Below are 14187 nucleotides of genomic sequence, written 5' to 3' on the forward strand. Positions count from 1 at the left end.
GAGATTTGAAAGGCGTGCGGATGTGGCACTTGGGGACACGGGGCAGTGGTGGCCTTGGCAGTGCTGGGGGAATGACTGGACTCAGTGGTCTGAGAGGACTTTTTCAACCTAAATAATTCTTCACCTTGCACTCGGGGAGCAGTGGGAAATTTGATGCAAACACGAAGTTCAGCATTCAAGAGCCTGAAGTTCCCTTGCAGGAGGGGCTGCCCCGGTAAAGCAGCACCTGAGAGAGGGCCTGGGTGTGAGCTTTAGGCAGAACCCGTGGCTCCGTGCTGTGCTGGCTGCAGCCAGGCCGCGGGCAGTGCAGCCCTTCGGGACCTAAGGAGTACCAAAAGAGCGAATAAATGAGATTTCAGTGCCGGTAGAACGGGCGCCCCTCGCACACGCTCCTTTCCCGAGCGCACCCTGCCCTGGCAGGGCTCTGCTGCCACCTGCTGCCCCCAGAACCCGGCTCCGGGCTGGACTGAGCACACACCAGCGATCCCTCGGCAGTGACATTGGGAATTCGGTGATGTCAGCGAGCCACAATTGCCTGCAAGGTGCTGCTCGGGGTCCGGGCTGTCCCTGGAGCTCGGTGTGTCCGTGTTGCTGCGCAGGGACACGATGAGAACAGGCGGGATGGGAAAAGCCACCTGAGACTGTCAGCACTGGCTGGGCAGAGGGAGCTGCCGGGGTTTAAACCCACTTCCAGCAGCCCCAAAACAATTCCTATGTTGTGGGACACTGAAAGACGTCCCCTCTCCCAGCCCAAATCCTGCAGCCCGAAGCTGTTTTCTGGGATTTTGTTAGGATGCCAGGGAAGGGCTGCATGCATTGCTGGGGACAGAATGGCAGGAGATGGAGCTGCAGGAGAGGAGCTCTGGTTATAATGACAGTCACCTGCTCTCGACGATGGGACAGTGTCAGAGCACTTTTTGGGGTAAAATAAGCAATTAGCAGCAACAGATTTATTTTTGGAAGGTTTTGATCTGTGGTGGGCACATGGACGTGTCACGGGTCTGCTTCCCACTTAGCACCTGACACCACGCGGTGCAAGAGCTCTTAGAGTTCTTCCCTTGTCAGAGCCTATTATGGGAAATCAATCCCAGCTTCAGCCTTTAGATCTGGAGGTTTAAATAAAACACCTCTTAGAAAAGAACCATTGGAAAGCATCTGAAAATGGGGTAACAGAGCAAAAGTGGCTAGCACAGAGAGCGAATTAGCTACTCATTCCTGGCCAGCATTTCATTGTGGCTAATAAATACCTCATAAACACCAGGAATGATGGTTTAGAAATACCCCATAAACACCAGAAATGACGGTTTGTAAATCTGCTCTGAAAATCCCCAATAATGATGGGATTCAGGCAAAGTGAATGGCTTGCAGGTTATGAGCCTTGCCACAGGCAAGTCACCCTGCCTGGAGAGACAGGAACCGTAAAAGCAGATGCAAGATGAACAGGAATTTTTTCCAGCAAAAGGAAGGTGAGGGGTGATCCCTACTCCCATATTAACCCCACTAATGTTGATTAGTGGACTTTTAATTCATACAGGAACTTTCAAAGCATCTCAGTACAAATGGGCACCTGGTTTTAAAGAGGCTTTTTTAAGGTCTCAGGTTTAGTTCCCCTTGCACGGGGACAGTCCAAGTTCTGTCCCAGGTATTTTGGCCTCATGTCCAGATTGAAACTCCTATGAGTTTTTTTTTGTTTGTTTGTTTTGTTGTTTTGTTTGTTTGTGTTTGGTTTTGGGTTGGGTTTTTTGGTTTTTTGGCTTTTTTTTTGTGTGTTATACAAAAAAACTCCACAGCAGTATTAAATAGATCTAAAGAGACACTTTTTGTTGGTCTGGGATAGAAGCATTATAAGTCTGATAGAAGTGGATTTAAAATAGGAGAATACCACAGCGTTAGAAATGCAACAAGGATCAGAGAAAAAAGAAATTATAACCCGGAAAACCACAAATGGTTTGGGAAGAATGAGCTTGGGGAAGGACTGGGAAGTTTTCCTCCGCAAGTGCTGATTTCAGCACAATTACTGAGTTGTTTTTGTGAATTTCTTCCTCATCTTGGGAGTTCTGCCAGAAGTCCTTGTGGTCCATAAGTCCTGCATTCCCTGTGCCCACTATCAATGGTTTATCCTTTTTCCCAAGCTTTGTTCAACTCCCCCAGGTCTGAGAGCAGAGAAACATGCTCAGCCCTGAGCTTAACAATTCATTTGTTTTTATAATACAGAGGTATCACTTACAGCTTGTTAGAGCGTGAGGGCGGCTGCTGTTTCACACATTCAATCTCACTTTTTGTTGATTAGGCTTGAACGTATGCAAAGTTCAAACATCAGAAAACATCCTTTCCTAAGGAAACTTTACATACCGCACATTTTGCAACGTAGATGACCCACAAACGGCAATACTTCATAAAATGCATTGGCTTCAGACCGATCCCCTCAGAGGCCGACGGCCATTTTGGGGCGTGAGGGCGGGCGGTGCCTGGGCGGGAACGCGCGGGCGGGAAGGGGCGGGAAGGGGCCGTGAGGGCAAAGCCGAGCCGAGCCGAGCCGAGCCCGGGGCGGGAAGGGGCCGTGAGGGCAGAGCCGGGCACGGGCCGGGAAGGAGCCGTGAGGGCAAAGCCGAGCCGAGCCGAGCCCGGGGCGGGAAGGGGCCGTGAGGGCAAAGCCGAGCCCAGCCCGGGGCGGGAAGGAGCCGTGAGGGCAAAGCCGAGCCCGTGGGCGGGAAGGAGCCGTGAGGGCAGAGCCGAGCCGAGCCCGGGGCGGGAAGGGGTCGTGAGGGCAGAGCCGGGGCGGGAAGGGGCCGTGAGGACAGGGCCGAGCCCAGCCCGGGGCGGGAAGGGGCCGTGAGGGCAGAGCCCAGCCCGGGAATGGGCCATGAGGGCAGAGCCCAGCCCGGGGCGGGAAGGAGCCGTGAGGGCAGAGCCCAGCCCGGGGTGCGAAGGGGACGTGAGGGCAAAGCCGAGCCGAGCCGAGCCCGGGGCAGGAAGGGGCCGTGAGGGCAGAGCCCAGCCCGGGCCAGGAAGGAGCCGTGAGGGCAGAGCCCAGCCCGGGAACGGGCCGTGAGGGCAGAGCCCAGCCCGGGGCGGGAACCCATGGGCGGGAAGGGGCCGTGAGGGCAAAGCCGAGCCGAGCCCGGGGCGGGAAGGGGCCTTGAGGGCAGAGCCGAGCCCGTGGGCGGGAAGGGGCCGTGAGGGCAGAGCCCAGCCCGGGCCAGGAAGGAGCCGTAAGGGCAGAGCCCAGCCCAGGGCGGGAACCCACGGGCGGGAAGGGGCCGTGAGGGTAGAGCCCAGCCAGGGGCGGGAAGGGGCCGTGAGGGCAGAGCCCAGCCCGGGAAGGGGCCGTGAGGGCAGAGCCGAGCCCGGGAAGGGGCCGTGAGGGCAGAGCCCAGCCCGGGGCGGGAACCCATGGGCGGGAAGGGGCCGTGAGGGCAGAGCCGAGCCAGGGGCGGGAAGGGACCTTGAGGGCAGAACCCAGCCCGGGAAGGGGCCGTGAGGGCAGAGCCCAGCCCGGGACGGAGCGGGGCGATGAGCAGCCGAGCGTAGCTCTCCTCCCCGACCGTGCCGGAGGTGGAGCAGCGGGGACACACGGCCGCCTGCCCCTGTCAGGCACCGGGTGGTGCGAGCTCCGGTGTCCCCGCATGAGGGCGTTGGGAGAGACTGCGTTGGGGGAAATTCCTAATAAACGAGGAGAAATACTGCTTGTGATTGTGACACACAACTAGTCTTATTTCATCCGGCGGTGTGAGGGAGACAAACCAAACAGTGGAATTATAGAATATCCCCAGTTGGAAGGGATTACGCGGATAAAGTCCTGAGTGGACCTTGCTAGCCATGGCCCCAGGGCTCGGTGGCTTACCTGGGGAGGGCTGAGAAGCTGCTCAGGGCATCCTGCCCCGCATGATGTCAGTGGGGGCGAAAACCTGGCCCGGATTTGAAGTTTTTTAATTAAATCACCCCTAAATTTAAGCCGGGAGATGCGCAGGGTGGATGAAAGACGGCAGAGCCCGGCAGTTCCTGGGGGTCTGCGGTGCGGGCGGGCTGAGGGAGAGCGAGACTCGCCTTTGTGCACGGAGCGAGGGATGGAGCAGCAGAGTAGGCTGCAGCAGCGGCTGTAATTCAGGCGGCTGTGTTGAGTATTTATTTATATTCACGGGGCGGTTGAGTGGAAGGCTGGATTTACGAAGACACTGAGCCTCCCTCCCATCCCCTCCCCTCCCCTCTGGCGGCTCCGGGCGAGGGTGGTACCGCTTCCCGGGGGCTGGAGCACGCCTTCCCGGGGGCTGAGCGCGGCTTCCCCGGGGCTGCAGCACGCCTTCCCTGGGCACCTCTTCTTCCCCGCGGCTGCCAGGAGATTTCATCCCCGTTTCGCTGCTCTCTGGAGCTGATGGCTGCAGGTGAATCCTTATTCTCGTAGCGTTAAACCTGCATGGGCTGCATGGGTGGGGCAGGGAGGAATAGTGGTTTATTTCAATGGAAAATGATGGGAGCGATTTACTAATTGCTGATTTCAATAACGCATCCCTTTCCCCCTCCCTCTCCACAGCCCACCTCTGCATAGGGGTGTGTAAACTTGGCGGAACTCGAGGTTTTTGTGCGAAAAGCTCTTCTCACGTCTCGGCGCAGCCAACATGCCTGAGCAGAGCAATGATTACAGGGTGGTGGTGTTCGGAGCAGCGGGGGTCGGCAAAAGCTCCCTGGTCCTGCGCTTTGTAAGGGGCACTTTCAGGGAAACCTACATCCCCACCATCGAGGATACGTACCGGCAGGTGATCAGCTGTGACAAGAGCATCTGCACCCTGCAGATCACGGACACCACGGGCAGCCATCAGTTCCCTGCCATGCAGCGGCTCTCCATCTCCAAAGGGCATGCCTTCATCTTGGTGTACTCCGTCACCAGCAGGCAATCCATGGAGGATCTTCACCCCATCTTCGATGAGATTTGTCAGATCAAAGGCGACATCCAGAAAATCCCGATAATGTTGGTGGGGAACAAAAGTGACGACACGCAGAGGGAGCTGGATGCCAGCGAGGGGCAAGCGCTGGCCAGCAAGTGGAAGTGTGCCTTCATGGAGACCTCAGCCAAAATGAACTACAACGTGCAGGAGCTCTTCCAGGAGCTCTTGAATCTGGAGCAGAGGAGAACTATCAGTCTCCAGGTGGATGGAAAGAAATCCAAACAGCAGAAAAAGAAAGATAAACTGCAAGGCAAATGCTCTGTTATGTGATTGCCTTTGGCTGGACTTGCTGCGCGGCACAGCTGGAGCGTGGACTCCCACAGAAAATACATTTCTGCTGGAGATTTTGGAGGAATCCACGCCCTGCAGGGTGGTTGCTTTCCTCTAAAATCCCCACTGGGTAATTGTATGTGTTGTTTTTAAGGAGGATGGCTTCTGCATGTTTATTTTTTTAAACCAATAAATGTTCCATGTTAGCAATTACCTGTGACTAGAAGTTTTTAATGTTAGAAGTCTTCCAGAGGGAAAAAATGTCTGTCAAAACAAACCTCTCTAATCTTGTGAGTACATGCCAGTTTTTAAATATCTCCAGCCTGTTAACTCAGAGGAAATAATCTATGATGTGTAGTGTTAAATTGTTTTCAGGAATCTATTGACCAGAGCAAATCTCTAACAAAGTGAGGCATTTGCTCTAAAAATGAACATGTGTGTGGCTCTGCTTGCCTAAATTTTTGATTTACAGACTGGGTTGCCCACCAAAGCTGCAGTTTTTGCATGACAGAAGCGGAGTTTTCCTGTGTACTGTGCAGTTCCCGAGACTTGTGCAGTTCTGGGAGTGATTACAGCCGCATAAAATCAGGCTTTCATTCCTGCTTTACTTTTTCATTCCCGACTTCCTCTGTGCACTGAGGCAGGATCTCCCACGTGCCCTCACTCCCAGCCCAGTCCAGGAGTGATCCTTGGTGTCCTTGAGCAGGAGCTGCCTCCTGATGAAGGCAACTGGGAGATTCTGAGTGCCCACTGATGTAGAAGCTGGTTATCTTCTCCTTGCCCAGCCATCCCCCTGGTTTTGCTGTCTGAAGCTCCTTTTCCCAGCCTTCCTGGAATTCTATCATACATCTATTTTTCCCCCTCCATCCAAGTTACCAGGTGAGACCTGGGATGAGTCAGTTCAGGTAACACTGCCCGGGGAAGGAGCAGCTACACCTGGAAGCAAACCCCCTTCTGATGAGAACTTTTAGCAGACACTTCGTGTGCATGAAGGGAGGGATTTAAAAGCTATGTGGATGTGGCACTTGGGGATGTGGGTCAGTGCTGGGGAGCACTGAACTCCGTGGTCTTAGAGGGCTTTTCAAAGCTAAATAATTCCATGATTCTGTCTCCTAATTTGGGTGTGTTTTAGCCCAAGCAGAAGACTGTAAGACTTCAGTGTTCCACCGTAGGTTTGATTTTTACACAGCAACGTGGTCTTGACACATGAGACATGGGCGGAGAGGAATTGCTACTTTTTATAGCACTTTTCTGGTGAAGTGATTTCATTGCTGAAGGTGAACACGATATGGAACAGGAGGTGCTGGAGGCTTTCAGGCTCTTTCTGTGGATGTATTTGTGTGGAGAATGACCTGAGGGGGAGCCTGTGAGAAATATGGGGGCCTGGAGAGCCACAACAAGGGGGAATGGCTTCCCACTGCCAGAGGGCAGGGATGGATGGGATTTTGGGAAGAAGTTCCTCCCTGTGAGGGGGGGAGGCCCTGGCACAGCAATTCCCACAGAAGCTGTGGCTGCCCCTGGATCCCTGGAAGTGTCCAAGGCCAGGTTGGACAGGGCTTGGAGCACCTGGGGTAGTAGAAAGTGTCCCTGCCCATGGCAGGGGTGACATTGGATGGGCTTTAAGGTCCTTCCCAACCCAGACCAGTGTGGGTTTCAATGGAAGGTGCTGTCGAAGGGCCTTTTCTCCCAGACATCTTTGTTCATGTTGCAAGCTAATAGGCAAACCTATGAGATATGCACCCATGTGAATACATGACATTTGAATGACTCTTGGCACCTGGTGCTCCCTTGTCTCCTGTGCTGTCCCTGAGCTGCTTTTCCAGTCTCCTCAGGCTGTCCCTACACACTCATGGGGTCAGATGGAGCCAGGGGAGTTTGCCCCAGTTCCATCTGGAGCCCTCACACCATTTGATTCAGCAGAAAAACTTATCACTTATGATTGCAGAAACAAACCTATCTTCTGCAGGAGTGTTTGGAGCTGCCCAAATCAGCCAAAATCAGCCCGGAGGCTCTGCTCCTGATTTTCCCTATTGGAGAAGGGACCCCCCAGGCTCCCAGTGCTGGACCTGTGGTGCTGGCTGGTGTTGTCCCCTGTGTGTGACCTCTCCTGGGGTGGCCAGGGGGGCTGTGGGAGCAGCCCTGGTGGCTTTGCTTGGACATAATTCTTCCTTTCTCCTCTCTGGCTTTGTGCATGGATTTTCTGTCTCTGATCTTTCATGTCCAAGCAGTTACACAAAGCTCCTCGTGGGTTGTTTGGTTATTATTACAAAAACTATTTCAGTTCCATAGCAGCCTTTGAAACCCCTCAAAGACGTTTTCTGTCTAAGCCTTTTTAAAATGTCAGGAGACCTAATAATGTCTCTACAACTCCCACTGCCTTCATGGAGATGCCTGTGCAAAGGATCTGCAATTACTCACACAGCCAGGATGTTCTGGAATGTGTCATTAGCACTGCTGTGTGTTCCCTGTGCGGGGTGTGGAGGTCTCCGAGGGCTGTGATCTGTCAGAGCAACAATCCATTGGAACAAAACAGGCTCAGGCACTCCTGCACCCCGGAGGATCCCTGAGGGAGCCGGGGAGAGGCTGGAGAATCCCTGAGGGAGCTGAGGGGGCTCAGCCTGGAGCAAAGGAGGCTCAGGGCCCTTCTGGCTCTGCACAGCTCCTGCCAGGTTTGGGATCTGCTCCAGGAACAGGGACAGGAGGAGAGGGAACGGCCCCAGGCTGGGCTGGGCAGGCTCAGGGTGGATATCAACAGGAATTTCCCCGTGGAAAACGTGGTAAGACATTGGAAGGGGCTGCTCAGGGCAGAGGTGGAGTCCCCATCCCTGGAGGGATTTAAAATCCCTGTGGATGTGGCACTTGAGGACATGGGGCAGGGGTGGCCTTGGCAGTGCTGGGGGAATGATTCAAACGGATCGTCTAAGTGGACTTTTTCAACCTAAACAATTCCATGATTCAAAGCTTCTTTGGTTGCCATGAGACCAAGACTGTGTGGCAGTGGAGATGCTGGGGTGCTCCTGGGGGTGCCCCAGTTTAGAAACCCAAACCAGCTGGGGAACAAGAGACACCTGCTGTGGCTGCTTTTCATGCTCTGTAAATAATCTATGTCTTGAGTGTGCATCTCAATTGTACTGTAAATCAAAACTGTATTAATAAATAAATTACATAATTGGCTGTTTCCATATGAGCTGGACTAACCTGGCTTTGGTGTGTGCAATCTATCGTTCTTATAGGAAGGGAATCCATTTCATTGGAGTGGATGCTGTGTTTTGGAGTGAGGGTATATACTGGAAGGATTGGAAGGATTGAATAAGTGCAGGTTAGAAAAGTAACAGACCTGTAGCTTTTCAGTTGTTTTTTTTTTTTTGGTGAAGGACATTCAGGTGAAGCCATCTGTCAGCAATGAAGAGGCAGCTCTGCTGTCTGATGGAGCTGCTCTGGCCTTACCTCCTGTTTCCAGCAGTGCTTTTCCAGGAGCTGGTGACAACATGTTTTTTATGGAGCTGTTTATGCATCCTGTAAACCTTTCACCTTGGAGGCATGCCCTGGCACACTGTCCTGGAGAGCTGCATGGGAACTCACTAATAATTCTCAAGTTGGTTGTTTTATTCTCTTCTTCATTTTGTTCCACCCCAGAACTCTCTGGTTTTCTGGAAGGTTCTTCGTGAGGTCAGATGTGGTGAGACAAGATGATAAAAGATGCGGACACAACTTGTTGAGTTGCTTTTAATGCCTCCAGAGTGTCTTCTTGGGATGACGAGTTGAACACTCTGAAAATTCCTTCTGGGATACCCTGAAGGAATCCCCAGACCCGCTGTTGCCTGGGTGGCTGCTGAAGGTGCTGAGGGCAGTGAGTGACTTTGAACTGAACCACAGAATGGTGGAATCACTGAAGTTGGAAAAACCCTCCAAGACCATGAAGTCCAATCTGTGCCCAATCCCCTCTTGTCACCCAGCCCAGAGCACTGAGTGTCACCTTCCCTGGATGGGGACTCCACCACCTCCCTGGGCAGCCCGTTCCAATGTCCAGCCTGACCCCGGGTTTCCATGATGGAAAATAAATCCCTTTCCTCTCTGGGATGCTGAATTTCAAGCATTTCTCAGTTAGTACTCCTTATTTCCATACAACGCTCGTTGACAGGCTTGAGGCAGTTCCCTTCCCGAGTTCGACGAACAAAATCAGTGTCAGAAGAAAACACTGGGGAGGAGAATCACGAACAGCTCTTCTTGTGAGAGAAAAATGTGAGCAGTAGCTGGAGTGTCCACCCACACATGTATTTTAAAAACAAGCAGACAGAATATTGCTGTATTCCAATTCCTCTTCCCAGAGCAAAGCAGGCTCATGATTAATGGAACAAACAGCATGGAATAATAAGCAATATTGCTTTATATGCAGGGTCTGTAGCCACGAGGTACCCAGTGAACTTCAGAAGAGTAAAAGCTTGTCTTAATCATTGCCTGCCTCCTCTGCAGTGTCTGTGTCGTAAATAAGGGACATCAAAAGCTTTGGAGAGCAAATGAAAATGCTAAAGAGGCTCCAGACCAACCCAGCGTAGCAGCCTCCTGCTTAATGGTGTTGCTGCGTGCCGGGCTAGACCTGCCACCCCTAATTATTTCCTTTTTTCCCACTTTGGGGAAAAATGATGACATAAAATCCTGTTAGACAGGAGTACATTTAATGATGCAAAAAGGGTGGAGGAGCAGAGGAAGGAGGGGAGCCCAGCATTGCCGTGGCTTGGTTGGGTTTGTTCACAGTCCCGTGGTGGTGGAGCTGAACATCGCTGGCACTGCTGGGCACTCTGCCTTGGGGGGCTGCCTCTGTCCTCATCTTTGTCCTCTTCACACTTCCAGCAAGTCTGAAAATTAGAGGGAAAGGAATGATTGTGTTTTCCTGGATTAGCACAGAACCAGTCTTCCAACCCAACCATCCCAACCGCTCCTCCCGTTGCCCTCAGCTCCTATCTGGGTGGGAAAGGGGGTGTGGGGTCCCACCAAAACCCACCTCCTCTTGGCAGCTTGTGCTGAGAACTTGCTCCAAGCCTTGAGCAGAGGGCAAATGCAGCTGATTTGTGGTGAGAGGGGCTTTTCACGAGGGGGATTGGACTTAAACTGAAGAAGAGCAGGTTTAGATGAGATTTTGGGAAGGAAATTCTTCCCTCTGAGGGTGGTGAGACCCTGGCACAGGGTGCCCAGAGAAGCTGTGGCTGCCCCTGGATCCTGGCAGTGTTCAAGACCAGGCTGGATGGGGCTTGGAGCAGTCTGGGATAGGGGAAGGTGTCCCTGCCAGTGATGTCTCCTCCAGCTAAAGGCACGTGGTTTTCCCACACCTGGATATAGGTGCCCACAGGTACCTCCTTCAAAGCAGGCAGAGCCCTGCTCCAAAGCCTCTGAGATGGAGAGCAGCAGAGAGCTTTCCTTTCATAGCTCAGTGATGCATTTGTGCCTTTCAGACTAAAAATATCTAAGGATGGAGATACGAAAACTCTTCTCTCCTACGTTACGGTGTTCCTTTGTTCCCACATGTTTTCCTCCAAGCCCTGCATGCCATTATCTGCCTCAGGCTGCCCGTGGGTGAAGGATGAGCAGCTCACACCCAGGCAGTGAAAATCCCTCCTTGGAGGGAAAAACATGTGGGACTCAGATTCAGTCAAAGAAAGAAACTGAGAGTTTCTAGCCAGGCAGATGCCTGAGAAAGAGCTGGAGAGAATGTAAATAATTCTTTATCTCTCTTGTTATTCACATTGTTTTTAGTTAAGTTCTGTCACTGTGTGTCAAGCACTCTGCACCAATGCTATGGGTTGTTTTCACTTCAGAACCAATGGATTTGGTCCTTGCGAAGCTCTGTATAAAAGAGCAGTGTATTTTGAATAAATTTGAGTTTTTACTCTCAGCAACCTTCTGAGTCAAGTCTATTCATTCCCATCCTACCTCGACAGCGACACAAACCCATCCATCACATGGAGTCTTTGGATCAAGACCAAGGTCTCATCTGGGATGGGAGTGAGGAAAAGGCTTCTTCTGCAAGTGCTGGCTGCCCACATGCTGCTGCCCACATCCTCCTGACTGCTTGGAGCATCCCTCGAGCAGGGATGGAGCAGATCCCAGCCTGCACCCACGTCCAGCCCGTGGGGACCTGCTGGGATTGACATGGAGCTGAGGGAACAATGGGATGCATTCAGAGCACACCTGAGCTGCAGCACACAGCTCTGTCCCTGGGTGGTTCTGACGTGTCATTTCAACAACAGAAAGCCCAAAAATAGAAAAGAAAATTAATAAATAAGGGAATGTTCATGCTCAGATTGTTTTAGCCATTTCTGCTGTCAGATGCTTTACCAGCTGGCCAAGCTGGAACCAGGGGAGAGTGGCTGGTTTTGTGATTATCTGGAAAGATGAGCCAGAATATGGCTCAAAAATGGGAAATATTTGTATGAACTGTAAGAAATTACTCATTCCCACAGGCATAATTCCAGACATTGATTCATTTAATTTTTAGTGGAAAAAATAAGTCTTTACATCCAAGAAAGAGGATGCTGAAGGGTGGCTGGTGTTTGCTATGTGGAACACAAGGACATTTGGTGTTTAATAGTTTTTGTTGCATTAATTATTGCTCCAAACAGCCTTAGCAAGGCTCTTCCTGGGGGTGTCCAGTGTGGACACCCAAAATGGGACCATTTATCACACATGCTCCTTTTGGACAGCCTTTTCAAGGGAAGGCTGGGTCCAGCTGCCCAGGGATGGGGATTTAAGGGATTCCTTTGTGGAAGGAATACATGACAAATAGTAAGGGAAAATAAGCATTGGGTGGTTCAGACCATATTCCTGGGGGCTGGTTCTTTGGGACAAGGGTGGGAAAAGCCAGGGGAGCCTGGGCTCCTGTTCCTTCTCGATGGCACTGGAGGGAGGGAGGGAATGGCAGCTGTTGATGCAGCAGGGATGGAGATGGGAGAGCAGGACCACGACCTCCACCCCGCACCAGCCTTTAGCCAGGGGCGAGCCCCCTGCCTGCTCCCAGCTAATTTCAGTCTTGTTTTTCTCTGCATTTCTGGTTAAATACAAGCCCAGCGAAGCCACCAAGTCAAAATTCCCATTCTGCTAAGATCCTGGGAAAACCGAGTCAAAATTCCTGTTCTGCACAGATCTTGGGGAAAAAAATCACTGATATTGAGGGGGTTTTGAGGGGGGACATGGTATAATCTCGATGATTTTGTCCAAGAATTAAGATTTTCTGCTCTGCCTGCTCCTGCCAGGATTGTTGGGGCCAGGAGCAGTGTGGCTCATTTTCTCCAGCATCAGAGATTTCCATGATCCCTCTGGGAAAGCCCCTTGAGTTCATTCAGTGAATCCCTCATGGAGCATCCAAGGTAGGAAGGAGCAGCACTGTCAAACAGGCAGAAGAAATCTGGCTTTGCTTCCTCTGACCAAAGTGCACCCTGAGAGCAGAGCTGCTGCAAACCCTCCCAGCCTGAGGTCTGAACTCTGAACCTCGTTGTGCAGGAAATAACGAGAGCTCACAGAGATAAATGGTGCTGGGGGACAGGATTCCACCCTGGATACTGCTCCAAGGCCTTCCCAGTATCTCACCTCAGACTGGGTTGGGTTGGGAGGGATCTCAAAGCCCACCCAGTGCCACCCCTGCCATGGCAGAGACACCTCCCACTGTCCCAGGCTGCTCCAGCCCTGTCCAGCCTGGCCTTGGACATTCCAGGAGTAGCAACAGCTGCTCTGGGAATCCTGTGCCACACACTAAAAACAATAATAAACATTTACATATATATTTGTGCTTGTAGGAGAAAGGGAAACCCGTGCTTGTATCACCAGGATCTGAAGAACTCAGGTGAGACATCCCCAGGGTGAATGTCTGGGAGGGAGCAAAAGGAAGGAAAAACAAGAGATCCCCTCTGGCTGAGCCTTTATCCCGCTCCTGGTGGAAAGGAAAATAAATGTTTAAAAGAGAAAATACAAAGTTCAAACCAGTGAGCCCTCCCAGCGTGTCCCAGTGCTCCCAGTATGCACAGTACAAGTCCCAGTACAAGCAGGGTGTGCCCAGTTCATGCCCAGGGTGCCCTCCCAGCATGTGGGAAACTGGCCAGAACAGGACAGGAGCCCCAGCAAAGCTCCCGGGAATCCCTGACAAGCTCCCAGATAGTTAATTAACGCTGGCTAATTAAGCTCTGGGTTAGGACGGAATGGAGGGAAGCTGCTGCTTCAGCCCAGGAGAGGGCAACGCTTCCTGCCTGGCTGGTGCCACTCGGGAAAATCGGATTCCTGTGCTTTTAATTAGGAATTGGACGAGGAATTCCTCCCTTTTAACCGTCCTCCTAAAGGTTTTATTTGGTTTTTTTGTTTGGTTTTTTTTGGTTTGTTTTTTTGGGGGTTTTTTTGGGGTTTTTTTGGGGTTTTTTTGGTTTTTTTTTGTTTGCAGACTGGTGAGCCCATCTCCTCTCCCATAAGAGCTGCTGTGTGTGGGCACAGGTTGGAGCTGGGGCAGCCTGGCAGTGCCAGGGACAGTGACAGCCCACCTGTGCTGGCATCGGGAAAAACCACGGGGAAGGCCGAGGAGAGGTTTTCCTGCTGCTCTCAGGACAGGTGAAACGTAAACTTTAAGGAATTTAGAGATTTTAGAGGAGCTTAGATTTTAGTTAGAAATAAGCCTTACTAGAGTTAATTAAAATGATAATAATAAATGAGTAGGCCTTGATGAAGTTAGGAGTTAGTAGTTAAATAATAATTGATTGTTTGTCAGCACAATGTTTAGTTAGCTGGGTTTATAATGAAGAATATAAATTGACAAATAACTTTTAGGAACATCAGACAATTGTGGCCTCCTCTGTTCTGAAACCAACTGAAGACAAGGAATGGGAGTTCTACCAAGAGTTCATTTGTCATATTGGCATTGAAAAGGTAGAAAGGTCAGAAGGAGGAAGACTTCATTGACTTCCTCATTTTGGGACCCCCTCATGAAAGGGACCACCGA

General features: G+C 51.7%; 1 protein-coding gene across 1 annotated transcript; it reads left to right on the forward strand.

The window, feature by feature from the left end:
• Window positions 1-4327: 4327 nt before the first annotated feature.
• DIRAS3 (DIRAS family GTPase 3) lies at window positions 4328-5645 on the forward strand. The gene is given in 2 exon segments (NM_001245587.2): window positions 4328-4382; window positions 4532-5645. A coding segment is annotated over 1 exon segment (597 nt). The 5' UTR covers window positions 4328-4382; window positions 4532-4616; the 3' UTR covers window positions 5214-5645.
• Window positions 5646-14187: the final 8542 nt, after the last annotated feature.

This window comes from Taeniopygia guttata, chromosome 8, assembly GCF_048771995.1.
Source record: "Taeniopygia guttata chromosome 8, bTaeGut7.mat, whole genome shotgun sequence".
Lineage (NCBI taxonomy): Eukaryota > Metazoa > Chordata > Aves > Passeriformes > Estrildidae > Taeniopygia > Taeniopygia guttata.